The 16,565-nt window shown below is 42.7% G+C and overlaps 1 protein-coding gene across 13 annotated transcripts in view; it reads right to left on the bottom strand.

Annotated features, from left to right (window-relative positions):
* The window catches only part of LOC144500628 (nucleolar transcription factor 1-like), a 73,143-nt gene that overhangs the window by 37,102 nt on the left and 19,476 nt on the right, over positions 1-16,565 (bottom strand). For all 13 annotated transcript variants that reach the window (XM_078223869.1, XM_078223871.1, XM_078223879.1 and 10 more), the window contains 3 exons: positions 6,034-6,189; positions 5,812-5,876; positions 1,652-1,772 (listed from right to left, as the gene is read on the bottom strand). In XM_078223869.1, coding sequence (XP_078079995.1) covers positions 1,652-1,772; positions 5,812-5,876; positions 6,034-6,189 — 342 coding nt within the window. The remainder of the gene's footprint in view (positions 1-1,651; positions 1,773-5,811; positions 5,877-6,033; positions 6,190-16,565) is intronic.

Genomic DNA, 16,565 nt, shown 5'->3' with positions numbered 1-16,565 from the left:
AACAAGTTCACACTAGCTCAAGTCAGAAGCTACTTCAGCTTGGCTGGTATTATAGGTCACCTGGAAAGCCGAGCATCAGGCTACCTTATCTTAAACCCACAGGACAGGTACAGGACTTTCATCACTAACGTACATTAATGAGCACCATACATTTCATCCTCAAAATGACCTGGAGCAATTCTAAGTGTGAAAGCATTTCAAGTGCTTTAATCAGACGGAGACACACTGGAAGATCAAAAAAAAAACATTTTTAAACTATCAGTTGAGTAGTAATGAGAGCCGAAGAAAAAATGCAAACCAGCAATGTCTGAGGAATTGGTTTCTGAACATGGAGGACCTCTACATTAATAAAATGGAAGAAAGTTCAACTGGGAAGCTACGTACAACACTTGGTGGAAAATCACCTACTGTATGGGGAAATGGTCTGCCAGGGACAGTGTTCTTAAGGAGCTACAGGAACAGAGGTACCTTGGTGTACATGCACACAAGTCAAAAGATGATAGTGGGCCATGCTGAGAGCAGCTAATAAAGCATATAGCATCTTTATTAATAGGGACATCAAGAGTAAGGAGGTCATGTTGAACTTGTATAAGACACTGGTTAGGCCTCGTCTGGAGGACAATGTCTAGTTCTGAGCGCCATACTGAGGAAAGATGTGAAGTCATTAGAAATAGTAGAGGAAATTCACAAGAAAGTTCCCAGGGATGAAGAACTGTAGCTAGGAGGGTAGGTTGGGACCGTTTTCTTTGGTGGAAGGAAGGCCGAGAGGTGGCTTGATAGGGGTAATCAAGATCCTGAGGGGTATGGACAGGGTAAATGTTCCCATTCAAGACAGCAGCATGAACTAGAGGGCACAGATTGAAAATTATGGGCAAAAGGAATAAAAGTGATGCGAGGAAAAGATTTTTCACCCAGAGGGTGATTGGAGTCTGAAACAAACTTCCTGAGGGTGGCAGGTTCGATCGGGAATTGGATTACTATTTGAAGAATGTGCAAGGTTATGGGGCCAAGACAGAGTAATGGGACAGGGTATAATGTTCCGTCAGAGAGCCAGTGCACACTCGATCAGCCGAAGAGCCCCCTTTTAAGATTCCGGGATTTCACAAAATGGATGACACCATATTTAAACAGTGAAGAAGTATCGCAAACAATACAAAAGCACAAAGAAAGTCGACAGTAGTTCCTAATACAGGGCAACATTCACAGCAGGACACAAAAAGGTTTGGGTGTGTGAGAGGGATTATGAGCAAACCAACTATTTACATTGCATTAAATCAGATAATCTGCCTATTATATACCCCATTTCTTCCACTTCAAATACAAGGTAGCCATAGTTTTTGGGTGGAGCATCCTGCGAAACAAGGGATTTCTACATGTTAGAACCAAAGATCCTAAGTGAGCGATGAAGTTGCGTTGTGATCTTAATGGAAACTAGTCGCACAAGCAGCTAGGAGAGGGACTTGACAAAACTGACACTGCATTTACATAGCAAAACTGAATTGACAGCAATTTAAAATGGCAGAGGGAAAGCATGACCAAAAACAGTAACCACAGAAAGCAGGACCTTTGGATAGGAAGTCCACATCTTAAAGAAAATGTGCAATTATTATTAACCAGCGAGTCATGTAGACAATAACGCAAGAACTATTACTTGTGGATGCAGCTTCATGAAGGCCTTCTTCTCATGAAGATACCAGAGTTGCTGGGGTGTTTTAGGTTTCTCCGGAACGTCTGTTCTCTTTACACTCTCCAACAGTTCTGGATGGTCCTCTCTACGGGAAAAAAGAGAAACAAATTGTAATCAGCCAACATTGCTAGCATTACATCTTGCCCTTGCAAGGTAATTTGATTCACTAAAATTAAACAAATGCACACCTCACTAGTTCAAATCTCAAGAGGGCAAGTAGTGAATTAATTTTGATTAAAAACTGTTCCAGGATCAGGATTCGTCACTTAATCCTCAGTGCAGCACTGCTGCCTCACAGCGCCAGTGACCTTGGTTCGATTCCCAACTATGTGGAGTCTGCAAATTCTCCGTGGGTTTCCTCCGGCTGCTCCGGTTTCCTTGCACAGTCTGAAAGATGTGCTGGTTAGGTGCATGGGCCATGCTAAATTCTCCCTCAGTTTACCCGAACAGGCATCGGAGTGTGACGACTAGGGGATTTTCATGGTAACTTCATTACGGTGTTAATGCAAGTCTACTTGTGACGCTAATAAATAAACTTTGTAGAACAATATGGTTATCGAAAAGAAAGTTAAATGGCTCACTTCAGCCTCTATCCTATTCCTTGCCCACCTTCACTATTCCCCAATCAATATCCATCTTATAAGCATAGACTTTTAATGAGGGTAGAAGTGCAGGTTAATGAGGAGGACTTCCAACTAGTTAAAGGAGCCGAGAGCTCAGGAGGGGTTAGTAAAGTTTCCCGACCACGTAATAGAACCAAGAGTATAGAAGGTGGCAGGCGTCTAACCTCAGGCAGAGCAAAAAAGGTGATAAGTATGAGAAGGAAGGTAGCCAATGCAGGACTGAGGGTTTTCTACCTAAATGCATGCAGTCCATGAAACTAGGTAAATGAGCTTGCTGTGCACATTGAAATTGGCCAGTATGATGTTGCGGGCATCACAGAGACGTGGCTGCAAGGGGATCAGGGCTGGGATCTAAATATCCAAGGATGCGTGTCTTATCGAAAGGACAGGCAGATGAGCAAAGGGGGCGGGATTGCATTGTTAGTAAGGAATGAAGTTAAATTGATAGCAAGAAGCAACATAGGATCAGGAGGCATAGAATCTCTGTGGATAGAGTTGAGGAATCACAAAGGTAAAAAGACCCTGATGGGAGTTATGTACAGGCCCCCGAGCAGTAGTCAGGATGTGGGACAGAAAATAAATCAGGAGATAGAAAAGGCATATAAAAAAGGCAATATTACAATAATCATGGGGGACTTCAATATGCAGGTGGACTGGGAAAATCAGGTAGGTAGTAGATCCCAAGAAAAGGAATTTCATAGAATCATAGAATCCCTACAGCACAGAAAGAGGCCATTCGGCCCATCGAGTCTGCACTGACCACATTCCCACCCAGGCCCCAAGCCCATCCTACTCCATATCCCTACATATTTACCCACTAATCCCTCTAACCTACGCATCCCAGGACACTAAGGGCAATTTTAGCATGGCCAATCAACCTAACCCACACATCTTTGGACTGTGGGAGGAAACCGGAGCACCCGGAGGAAACCCACGCAGACATGAGAATGTGCAAACTCCACACAGACAGTGACCCAAGCCGGGAATCGAAACCAGGTCCCTGGAACTGTGAAGCAACAGTGCTAACCACTGTGCTACCGTGCCGCCCACGGAATAGAATTTGTGGAATGTCTAAGAGATGGTTTATTGGAGCAGCTTTTGACAAAGCCTATTGGGGAGCACGTCATTCTGGATTTGGTGATGTGTAATGAGGCAGACTTGATTAGGGAACTTAAGGTGAAGGAACCCTTAGGGAGCAGTGACCACAATATGACAGAATTTACCCTGCAGTTTGAGGGGCAGAAGCTGGAATCAGATGTATTACAATTAAATAAAGGTAACTACAAAGACATGAGGGAGGAGCTGGTCAGAGTTGATTGGAAAGGGAGCCTAGCAGGGAAGACAGTGGAACAGCAATGGCAGGAGTTTGAGTGTTATTCAAGAGGCACAACAGAAATTCATCCCAAGGAGGAGGAAACATGCTAAGGGGAGGACGAGGCATCCCTGGCTGATGAGGGAAGTCAAGGACGGCATAAAAGCAAAAGAAAAAGCATACAAAGTGGCGAGGATTAGTGGGAAGCCAGAGGATTGGGAAGCCTTTAAAAGCGAGCAGAGGACAACCAAAAAAGCAATAAGGGGGAGAAGATGAAATACGAGTGTAAGCTAGCTAGTAACAGAAAAGAAGATAGGAAGAGTTTTTTCAATATATAAAAGGTAAGAGGCAAAAACAGACAATGGACTACGGAAAACGAGGCTGGAGAAATAACAATAGGAAACAAAGAAATGACAGATGAACTGAATAGTTACTTTGCATCAGTCTTCATGGCAGAAAGCACCAGTGGGATGCCAGAGCTCCAGGAGAATCAGGGGGCACAGGTGAGTGTAGTGGCCATCACTAAGGAGCAGGTTCTGGGGAAACTGAAAGGTCTGAAGTTGGATAAATCACCTGGACCGGATGGACTGCATCCCAGGGTTCTAAAAGAGGTAGCTGAGGAAATTGTGGAGGCATTGGTGGTGATCTTTCAGGAATCACTGGAGGCAGGAAGGGTCCCAGAGGAATGTAACACCACTGTTTAAAAGAGGGAGGCAGCAGATGGGAAATTATAGGCCGGTTAGCCTGACTCCGGTCATTTGAGTCCATTGTTAAAGATGAGATCGCGGAGTACTTGGAAGCGCATGATAAAATAGGACTGAGTCAGCACAGCTTCGTCAAGGGGAGGTCATGTCTGACAAATCAGTTCTTTGAGGTAACAAGGAAGTTAGATAAAGGAGAACCAGTGGACGTGATTCATTTCGATTTCCAGAAGGCCTTTGACAAGGTGCCGCATAGGAGACTGTTAAATAAGTTAAGTGCCCATGGTGCTAAGGGTAAGATCCTGACATGGATTGAGGATTGGCTGACTGGCAGAAGGCAGAGAGTGGGGACAAAGGGGTCTTTTCCAGGATGGCAGCCGGTGACTAGCGGTGTGCCTCAGGGGTCGGTGCTGGGACCACAACCTTTCACAATATACATTAACGATTTGGAAGGAGGAACTGAAGGCACTGTTGCTAAGTTTGCAGATGATACAAAGATATGTAGAGAGACAGATAGCATTGAGGAAGCAGGGGGGCTGCAGAAGGACTTGGACAGGTTAGGAGAGTGGGCAAAGAAGTGGCAGATAAAATATAATGTGGAAAAAGTGAGTTTATGCACTTTGGAAGGAGGAATGCAGGCATAGACTATTTTCTAAATGGGAAAATGCTTAGGAAATCAGAAACACAAAGGGACTTGGGAGTCATTGTTCAAGATTCTCCTGCAGTTAACGGCAGGTTCAGTCAACAGTTAGGAAGGCAAATGCAATGTTAGCATTCATGTGGAGGGGGCTAGAATACAAGAGCAGGGATGTACTTCTGAGGCTGTATAAGGCTCTGGTCAGACCCCATTTGGAGAATTGTGAGCAGTTTTGGACCCCATATCTAAGGAAGGATGTGCTGGCCTTGGAAAGGGTCCAGAGGAGGTTCACAAGAATGATCCTGTAATGAAGTGCGGTTGAGGAGTCTGGGTCTATACTCGTTGGAGTTTAGAAGGATATGGGGGGATCTTACTGAAACTTGCAGGATACTGCGAGGCCTGGATAGAGGATGTTTCCACTTCTAGGAGAGGATGTTTCCACTTGTAGGAAAAACTAGAACCAGAGGGCACAATCTCAGGCTAAAAGGGACGCTCCTTTAAAACAGAGATGAGGAGGAGGAATTTCTTCAGCCAGAGAGTGGTGAATCTGTGGAATCTTTGCCGCAGAAGGTTGTAGAGGCCAGTTCATTTAGTGTTTTTAAGACAAAGATATATAGGTTCTTGATTAATAAGGGGATCAGGAATTATAGGGAAAAGGCAGGAGAGTGGGGATGAGAAAAATATCAGCCATAATTGAATGGCAGAGCAGACTCGATGGGCCGAGTGGCCTAATTCTGCTCCTATTATGGTCTTATGTCTTGACCATCTCTCATCTCAATATAACCATCTTTAAAACATAGGTTTAAATCAGCCCATTGCTTACAGAACTTTATCAATTATTTCAAAGTTACCTGAATCTGATCATATTACGCTCAAAGTCTTCTTTCTCCTTCTGAAACTCCTGAATATATTTCGTCTGCAGCAATAAAAGAAACAAAATTAAGCATTCGACCAGGGAGTTAATCTCTGGGTGTTAAATGTTTTTGGTTTACACTCCTACTCTTAATATCGACATAGTTGAAGTTCCTTTGCAATTTAAGTGCCAGCATTGGCAGAGACACGCATGCACTAACCTTCTTCTTTTCTGGCAGCTCCTTGTATTTCTTGGAGAGGATTTTAGTCAGATCCAAGTTGCTCATTTCAGGATGAAGCTTTGCATATTTTGCTCTTTTCTCCATAAAGAATCGAAAATAAGGTGTGAGGGGCTTCTTGGGAAAATCAGGATGTTTCTGTAAAAAGAGACAGTCCCTTCATACCTGCACTGCAAAGTCATCCACTGCAGAATTAAATTTTCAAAATACTTTAACTTCACAAAATGCCACCAGCACTATAGCTGGGAGAAAATGGTGGCAAAATGGCAATGTCACTGGACCAATAATCCAGGGGCCCAGGCTAAAACTTGGGGAGACACGGGTTGATATCCCCCTCCCAGAAGCGGGGAGGCATTTAAATTAAATTAAATTAAAAATCTGGGTGCAACAGTGATGGGGACCATGAAAGCATCACTGACTTGTAAAGACACTTCACTCATATTTGTTCAGGAACCAAATCTGCCAGCCTTACCTGGCCTACATTCAACTCCAGACTTGCAGCAATATAGTTGACTCTTAAATGCCCTCTAAAATGGTCAAGTAAGTCACTCAGATGCACCAACTCACTAGGGACTGCAGTAGTTTAATGTGATGGCTTTCTACCATCTTCAAGGGCAATTAAGAGATAGGCAACAAATGCTGGCTTTGCCAGCGATGCCCTCACTCCATGAAAGAATTTTTTAAAAAGCAGTACGATGTTCTGAACAGTTCATTTGATTTATTATTGTCACTTGTATTAACATAGTGAAAAGTATTGTTTCTTGAGCGCGATACAAAGCATACCGTTCAGAGAAGGAAACGAGAGAGTGCAGAATGTAGTGTTACAGTCATAGCTAGGGTGTAGAGAAAGATCAACTTGATGCAAGTAAGTCCATTCTGACAGCAGCAGGGAAGAAGCTGTTCTCGAGTCGGTTGGTACATGACCTCAGACTTTTGTATCTTTTTCCCGATGGAAGATGGTGGAAGAGAGAATGACCGGGGTGCATTAAAGCATTTTGAGAGACTTTGAGTTAGAATAAAGTTTTAGAAGCATAGAACAAGAGTAAAAGATAGAATTAGAAGGTATGCTCAGGCGCCATCTTGAGATAAATGTCACAAAAGTTGAAACATAAAGTGGTTTGACTAAAATACATTTCAAAGCCCCCGTATATTTTTGATTTGAAGTCTTTTGTGCACAATAAGTTGCAAGTTTGTTGCTGCTAACCAAAGGGTTATAATCGTGGTCTTTTGGCCCACTGGGTCTTTGCAAGGGTAATCCATAAACTAACCCTGCTTACTCGCATTTTTCTCTGCTTAAAATATCTAATAACTTTCCCTGAAAAGATGACAATTGTCTCAACCACACTCTAAAGTAGCCCATGTTTTCGCAACTCCCCTCTCCTAAGTCAGTGATTAACTTGTTGCTCAAGTATTTCACGCTCCTATTTATAACACAAATTCTGCAGAGCTTTTTCACTTTATCTACCAAACACACTAATTTTTAAGAAATTAAAAGTTTTGAACCTGTGCGTGCCCCTATTCACCTATACTCATTCCACTGGCTGTGCACGTCCATTGCTTGCTTTATGTTGCCAGGGAATATGGAGGTAAAGGGATTGTATTTTTTAGGTTCCATGAAGATTTGGAATTCAACCAACTGACAGAATCTGCAAAGAATCCATTTTTTTTTGGGGTTGAACCGCAATTGCAAAGTTGAAAAAAACAACTCAATTTTGGCTTTATTTGGCAGGGGTGGAGGAAAAGTTCACGGCCAACTCTGCACTGAGCTCTGAAGGAAGTCTGAACCAAAGAAAATGCTGAAAGTACATCCAGTTCAGATTTAGCACGTACATGCAGGATAAAGCTCGCACTTAATCTATTCCAAAGTATGTTTGTGAACCACACACCACCCCACAACTACACACACTAATTGCACCAATGCAACTCCTCTTCACCATATCCTAATCCCCATACCCACTATCTTATTACTTTCTCAATTGAGATTGCCTGTCATGAATGTGTCAGCAGGTTAAAAGCCAGCATCATTTCAAAAGGTATTTCACAGGAATGAGCGCCCCAATAACGAGATTAGCAGTTGTAGACAGACCAGAAGAATACATCGTCCTGCTAATAGAAACATTTGGCATAGACAATTGCACCATCCAGGGGAGGCATACATAACTATGGAAGCTGAGGGTACAGACAGCAAATACATAGAGAACCATCAAAGAGAGATAATATAATTGGCAACTTTTTCATGGAAGCAGGGAGGTAGATTCCATCTAGCAGCCTGTAAGCCAGTTCTAGTTAACAGTCCAGAAGCAAGAGTGCAGAAATCTTCGTGGAGGCAGTTAAAAACCATGTCTTCGCAAAACCAAGAAGAAACGTTCCCCGGAATAACTACTCAATCATATAGTGTGATAACTACAAGCTGGCTTTTATTTATAGATTTATTGAATTGGATGTTGTTTGGGAAGAGGGAACTCCTCAAAGGTTTCAGAGCTTGGAAATGTACTTTTGAATCAAAGGGGTAATTTTTACTTAAAATGTGTGGGTGTGTTTAGTTGTTATGTAACTGTCTTAGATCATTATAGTCCTGTTTGTGTATACGTGCATTTGCTTTATTTTAATACACAGTCTTCAATAAGTGTTATACTACGACTGGACTGGATTACTCTTTCCACAGGGTATCGCATGTGGTTCCTCACACCATTCCTGCCAACAAAACTATACAACCACCACCAAACTGGTGTACCAGGATGGGACACCCTCACAGATAGCATCAGCCAGGTTAATGACACCTATTTAAAAACAAATGGGAAATGTTTTTAGTTGGGAACACACATTCACCAAGATGTAAATGAAAAGAAGAATACAGCTGATGCTGGAAATCTGAAAGTAAAACAGGAAATGATGCAAAGACTCAAAATTGGGCAGTATTAGCAGAGAAAGAAACAGAGTTGACTTTTCATCAGAACCAAGGAAAGGTTAGAGGTGTGCTAAGTTTTGAGCATTGGTGGGAACGACAAGGACAAAACTTCTGTGATAGGGTGGAAGGAGGGAGGGAAATAGATGAACATCAGAATTTAGTGCAGGCCATTCAGCCCCTCAAGCCTGCCCCACTATTCAACAAGATGATCTGATTGTGACCTCAACTCCATATTTCACCGACCTCCAATAACCTTTGACTCCCTCAAGGCAAAAAGCTACCTACCACTGCCTTAAAAAAATATTAATTGACCCTGCCTCCAGAGCTCTCTGGGGAAGAGCATTCCAAAGATTCTTGACACTCCCAAAAAGGAAATCTCACCTCCATCTCGAATGGGAGATCCCTTATTTTTAAAAGAGAGTTTTTGTCTTTCCCACATCCACCCTTTCATGTTCCCTCAGGATTTGATGTGCTTCAAAATTCCAATGAATATAGGCCCACCCTGACCAACCCTCCCTTACAACATAAACACTTTGTATCATTTCAGCAAATCTTCCCCAAATCGCTCCTAATGCATTTATATCCTTTCTTAAATAAGGAGACCAAAACTGTACACCGTACTCGATTTAAGGTCTCACCAACAGTGAATGACAGAAGAGTTAGTCTGACAGGACCAAAAGAAATGGTGTTGGGGCATTATGTGTACTTCTCACCATCTCGTCTACTATATTTGCTGAGTTCAACACTTGCAGACTGTAAACTCTTGCCTCCCCATTTTCTTTGCATATTTCTGTTTTTGGAATTCAGTCAGCAACATACCTGCTCTCAGCACATTTTTTGTTTCTTTACCTACCCCATTTCCATTCCTTATGCTCCTAGAAGACCAATTCTTCTTTCATTCAATCTTTCCTGTCTTCCACCCTGTAACAGACCTTCCTTTTGTCCCCGTCCTACCCACCACTTGCTCAAAACCCCTATTACATCTCTAACTTTTTCCCAGTTCTGATGAAAAGGTCATTGACTTGAAACATCAACTCTTGTTACTCCCTCCACAGATGCTGTCTGACCATATTCTGTTTACCTTTTAATAAGACTCAGCTGAGTTACTATGTGTGTCCAATTCATTGCATACTGGGCTTTATAACAAGCGGATAAAGGGAAGCTTCCACTCTCCAACTTGGGCAGGAACTGAACTCACCACATCTCCAGATACAGTGAACCACGTGTTTAAAAAAGGGAGCGTATTTTTGACCTGATTTGTATGCTGCAATTACTGCATTTTAATTTTAAGTAAAAAGTACTGGTGCGTTTCAACTAGATCAGGAGCCACGTTGCAATTATATAACTTTGATCTATTAAAAGCACATGAAATTTTTCCAACCGGGCGGCAGGGTGGCACTGCTGTCTCACAGCATCAGGGACCCGGTTCGATTCCCGGTTTGGGCCGCTGTCTGCGCAGAATTTGCACATTCTCCTTGTAGCTGCGTGGGTTTCCTATGGGTGCTCCGGTCTCTTCCCAGTCCGAAAGACGTGCTGGTTAGGTTCATTGGCCATGCTAAATTCTCCCTCAGTGTAGCTGAACAGGCGCTGGGGTGTTGAGACGGAGGGATTTTCACAGTAACTTAAATTGCGGTGTTAATGTAAACCTACTTGTGACACTAATAAAACTTTAAACCTGTCACGGCTAGGCAATGTTTCTTCGAACGAGATATTGGAATTCACCACTGATTCAGCAGTTGCTATATATATCTTCCTCCTTCAATTTATGACGGTGTTTATTTAAATTTTGCTTAGCAAAATCAGACAAGCAGAGATGAGGGAGAGAATATACAAAGAATTTAGAAACCTGGCACCTGTATATAACAGAGTAGCCACAGCTGGTATTTTACACAGAACACATGCGAATCTCATTCTCATTACCATTTAGCTTTTGAAGCACTTCTACACTTGGATAGCTTAGATCAAAATCAGTTTCTCTGTTGCAATTTGTGGTTACACTGCGAAAAGATTCTCTCAATTACTTGAAGCAGATTGATCGGAATCCCAATGCTTTTTGACGTGAAAATGTTGCGATTTATATCTAGTCCCAGTTAGTACACTAGCTACTGAACATCCAGCTTTGGTGATCTCAGTAAAAAGGTGTGGGGGGACATTTCCAGACCGTAGATAGTATCATTACGAATCTGTAGCGTGGCAACCAAAAGAGTTAAAACCACTAGAAACAGAACATTTAGTGTTAAACTCTCTGTGCACCATTTCTAGCAATACAGAGTGCAAGTTTATAAAAGTAGAGGAATTTTTTTGTTGCAATAAAATCAAACTTGCAAATATGCCTGCAAATCTTGCATATATGGATAATAAATGAGTCTTCGGCAGTGTTACAAGAGTACCGTTGATTTTCTTTTGTAGTTGGAAACATTCCTCATGAACAGAACCCGGGCCGCACCCAAAATTAATTCTTTGTTCCCGCGAATGAAGATATAGAACATAGAACATAACAGCGCAGTACAGGCCCTTTGGCCCTCGATGTTGCGCCGACCAGTGAAACCAATCTATAGCCCATTTAACTTACACTATTCCAATCTCCCGATGTTCTCATTCAATTCACTTGTGTAACTGAATTCATTCAAAAGATCACCATTTGAGGTACAAATTACTTATTCACTTGTTCATCCTTTCCCAATCTTTCACTACATCCAGAGCCAATTGTAGTCCAGCTGTGCTAATGTGGCTACAAAGTGGGCAGAGGTTTAATATTCCATGACCAGTACCGCGCCAGCTGACCTCTGAAAGCCTTTCGCTATGAGGTTGGGTGTGTTAGGATCAGGAGTGTGGTGGAATACCAACTTAGTTACCCCGAAGAAAGGTGTGACCCGGTACTACCCAGCACACAGCAGCCTATATGACCAGCACCATTAGGCTGAACATTCATTCCTTCTGCCACTGTAACAATCCTACTATAGGATGTACAATGGCAGTTTAAGCTAACTTCAGCAGTAGCACGCAGTTGTGTGTCCACTACCAGCAAGTTTAGTGGTAGAATCGTGGGAGCTCAACTCCTAAGTCAGAAGAAGTAGAGGAATATACATGTTGCCAAGGATTAAAGAACATGTTTTATCATGAGGAATGCTTCCAACTACAAAAGAAAATCAACGGTACTCTTGTAACACTGTCGAAGACTCATTTATTATCCATATATGCAAGATTTGCAGGCATATTTGCAAGTTTGATTTTATTGCAACAAAAAAATTCCTCTACTTTTATAAACTTGCACTCTGTATTGCTAGAAATGGTGCATAGAGAGTTTTAACACTAAATGTCTCCTTTCCCTTGCGTTAAGAGCAAAATTGAACAGCAGCTTCTGGCGTTCACGTGTTTTAACACAGAGATCAAGATGTTGCTGCCTAAGTTGCCCAGCTCCTCCAAAAGCTTTGTTATACCAGTATCTTGTCAAGGGACTCCATATTCACATATATCCAACTGCATCAAGCTGAAATGCGCACTCACTAAAATAAACCCCCTAGAAAAAGGTTAGGTCTTGTCCATTCAAGCACGAATGAGCTTTAAATAGTTACATTTTAATTACCTGCAAACAACCTTTCTGGCACTGAAAATTAACAAGTGTGGTATTCCATTCCTCCAGATTCTAAATTGTTGGAAATTTAAGAGATGTAATTTTTTTTAAAAAACACTTTCCCATCTCATCTCTCCCATGATCGCATCTTTCCTTTTCTCTTTCTGTACATCAATTTACAATGACATATATTCTAACTGACACTGGCTCCCAGTACCCTAAACTGCCTGTCAAAATGAATTCCAGCCAAGTCAGGGTCAGATTGGCATACCCCACTAAGGATTCTTCAGTCTAATTGGTTCATGAGACATGTCATTACTTGTCTTATTCAAGTCCCAAAACCCCAGAGCGAGCACTGCGTCATTTTAGCAGCTATAACCACAAGTCTCATTACAAAAGTAAACTTGAGCTCATCCAAAATTACAGCCTAAATCCTGTCTCTCATTCACTCCCATCACTGCTGGCTCGCTGCTTAACCAGAAGCTGATGTAGGTCCATGTTCCAATTTTAAAATTGGCCTTCAAATTTCTCACCCCCCCTCCCCATCGCTAACCTCCGACCACCTTAAAAATATCTCCTTCAAATCTGGCCTCTTGCACATCCCTGATTTTAATTGCTGTGCAATTGCAACATGCTTTCAGCAACTTGTGGATCCAAGCCCTGGAATTCCCTCCGAGTGTCTACACCAATCTTTCCTCCTTTCATTTGCTTCTTAATACCTACCTCTTTGACAAAGCTTTTTGCTCACCAACACTAATATTTCATTTTGTTTGATAAGATGCCTGCGAAGTGCCTTGAGACTTTTAACCAAGTTAAAAGGTGCAGGTTATTATTGAGAGCGTAGTTTGATCGGAGCTCACTCCAAAATCTGGGCCATTAGTTCAGCTTCAGATGAGCTGGTGCAGCTTTCTTTGCAAGTATGAACTGATATGATTGAGAACAATGAAAAGACCAAGTTGTCAATTGCCTTTGTCACATCCAATGACCAGCATCTCCGAGATGGTCTATATTCAATACACTGGTGTTTACATTCAATGGAGATGCTTCATATGAATGTGAAGGGTTGCCTTCTATGGGGCTGAGGTTTTGATTGAGTGTTTTAAAAAATGAATAACGTCATAACTTGGCTGGAATCCATTTTGACAGGCAGTCTCGGGTACTGAGAGCCAGCCTACTGCCAAATTGAATTAGGATAATGAATCTTACAGCTACCTTTCAAAAGCAACATTTAAAACAAAATAAAGACAGTCTTCAGGTGGCTGAGCTAGATTTCAGTTACCAGTACTACAGGACATGAAATGGGGTCTCTATACACTTTGGAAAAGAGCAAATGGGTTCTTTGTTATTTTTAAGGATTAGAGAAACGTATACATTATATAATAATGGATAAGGATCGGCATGTGGATAGGCATGTGCCTGTGAAAAGGAAGGATTGGAAAGGTAGGATTTGAGAGCCATGGATAACCAGGGAAATTGAGGATCTGATTAAAATGAAAAGGGAGGCGTATGTTAAGTCCAGGCAACTGAAAACAGATGGAGCTCTGGAGGAATACAGAGAGTAGGAAAGAACTCAAACGGGGAGTTAGAAGAGCAAAAAGAGGTCACGAGATGTTCTTGGCAGGCAAGATTAAGGAGAATCCCAAGGCATTCTATTCATACTTTAGGAACAAAAGAGTTGTCAGGGAGAAAATCGGACCTCTCAGGGACAAAGGAGGGGAATTATGCTTAGAACCCAAGGGAACAGGGGAGATCCTAAATGAATACTTTGCATCGGTATTCACGAAAGAGAGGGACGTGTTAACCGAGAGTGTCTCGGAGGGAGGTGTTGACCCGTTAGAGAAAATCTCCATTACAAGGGAGGAAGTGTTAGGTTTTTTAGGGAACATTAAAACTGACAAAGCCCCAGGGCCTGATGGCATCTATCCTAGACTGCTCAGGGAGATGAGAGATTAAATTGCTGGGCCTCTGATGGAAATCTTTGTTGCTTCTTTGGACACAGGTAAGGTCCCTGAGGATTGGAGGATAGCAAATGCGGTCCCGTTGTTTAAGAAGGGTAGCAGGGATAACCCAGGTAATTATAGGCCGGCAAGCTTGACATCCGTGGTAGGGAAGTTGTTGGAGAGGATTCTTAGAGATAGGATGTACGTGCATTTAGAACGGAACAATCTCATTAGTGACGGACAGCATGGTTTTATAAGAGGGAGGTCGTGCCTTACAAATTTGGAGGAGTTTTTTGAGGAAGTGACAAAAACGGTTGATGAAGGAAGGGCCGTGGATGTCGTCTATATGGATTTCAGTAAGGCATTTGACAAAGTCCCACATGGCAGGTTGGTTAAGAAGGTTAAGGCTCATGGGATACAAGGAGAAGTGGCTAGATGGATGGAGAACTGGCTTGGCCATAGGAGGCAGAGGGTAGTGGTCGAAGGATCTTATTCCGGCTGGAGGTCTGTGACCAGTGGTGTTCCGCAGGGCTCTGTACTGGGACCTCTGCTATTTGTGATGATTTGGAAGGTGTAACTGATGTTATCAGCAAGTTTGCGGATGACACGAAGATGGCTGGACTTGCGGATAGCGATGAGCATTGTCGGGCAATACAGCAGGATATAGATAGGCTGGAAAATTGGGCGGAGAGGTGGCAGATAGAATTTAATCCAGATAAATGCGAAGTGATACATTTTGGAAGAAATAATGTAGGGAGGAGTTATACAATAAATGGCAGAGCCATCAAGAGTATAGAAACACAGAGGGACCTAGGTGTGCAAGTCCACAAATCCTTGAAGGTGGCAACACAGGTGGAGGTGGTGGTGAAAGCGGCATATGGGATGCTTGCTTTTATAGGACGGGGTATAGAGTATAAAAGCTGGAGTCTGATGATGCAGCTGTATAGAACGCTGGTTAGGCCACATTTGGAGTACTGCGTCCAGGCCTGGTCGCCGCACTACCAGAAGGATGTGGAGGCGTTAGAGAGAGTGCAGAGAAGGTTTACCAGGATGTTGCCTGGTATGGAGGGTCTTAGCTATGCGGAGAGATTGGGTAAACTGGGGTTGTTCTCCCTGGAAAGATGGAAAATGAGGGGAGATCTAATCAAGGTGTACAAGATTATGAAGGGGATAGATAGGGTGAACCGTGGGAAGCTTTTTCCCCCAGATCAGAAGTGATGATCACGAGGGGTCACGGTGAGAGGGGCGAAGTATAACTCAGATATTAGAGGGATGTTTTTTACACAGAGGGTGGTGGGGGCCTGGAATGCGCTGCCAAGTAGGGTGATGGAAGCAGACACACTGACATCGTTTAAGACTTACCTGGATAGTCACATGAGCAGCCTGGGAATGGAGGGATACAAACGATTGGTCTAGTTGGACCAAGGAGCGGCACAGGCTTAGAGGGCCGAAGGGCCTGTTTTCCTGTGCTGTACTGTTCTTTGTTCTTTGTATAATGCACCCGCCGGATTAAAGTAAAACCATTTGTTGTTTCAGGTGTCTATGGACTTGGCATGGTATAGTAATTAGTCTGCTTTTATAGACAGCATAAACCATATGGCGGCACATTGACACGTATAGGGGAAGGGTTCTGTACATGATTCCAGTCATTTACCTAGACGTTGGATCATAAAGGATGCACACTGGGATGACCAGGGGATGTAAACAGCATTTACAGGAAAGACTAGCAAGAGAAAATCCAGTTCATAGACCTGAACATGTGCCAGCCACCGTGCATTTTTTAAAAATTCACAGGATGTGGGCATTTATTGCCCATCTCTAAATGCTCTATCACCATAATCTGTCACCACCTTGAACCACTTAAATCTGTGTGGCAGAGATACACCCACAGTGCCGCTTGTTAGGGGATTCCAGGATCTTGACACAGCAACGATAAGGAATGATAACATATTTCCAAGTCAGGATGACGTGTGACTTGTAGAATTTGCATGTTGTGGTGTTCCCACGTGCCTGTTATTCTTATCCTTTTAGGAAGTAAAGGTAGAACTGACAGAAATTGCTACAATACATTATGATCGCCTAGAGAAATTAA

This window comes from Mustelus asterias, chromosome 11, assembly GCF_964213995.1.
Source record: "Mustelus asterias chromosome 11, sMusAst1.hap1.1, whole genome shotgun sequence".
Classification (NCBI taxonomy): domain Eukaryota; kingdom Metazoa; phylum Chordata; class Chondrichthyes; order Carcharhiniformes; family Triakidae; genus Mustelus; species Mustelus asterias.
The sequence above is the reverse complement of the archived record's forward strand: the minus strand, read 5'-3'. Positions and strand labels throughout refer to the sequence as shown.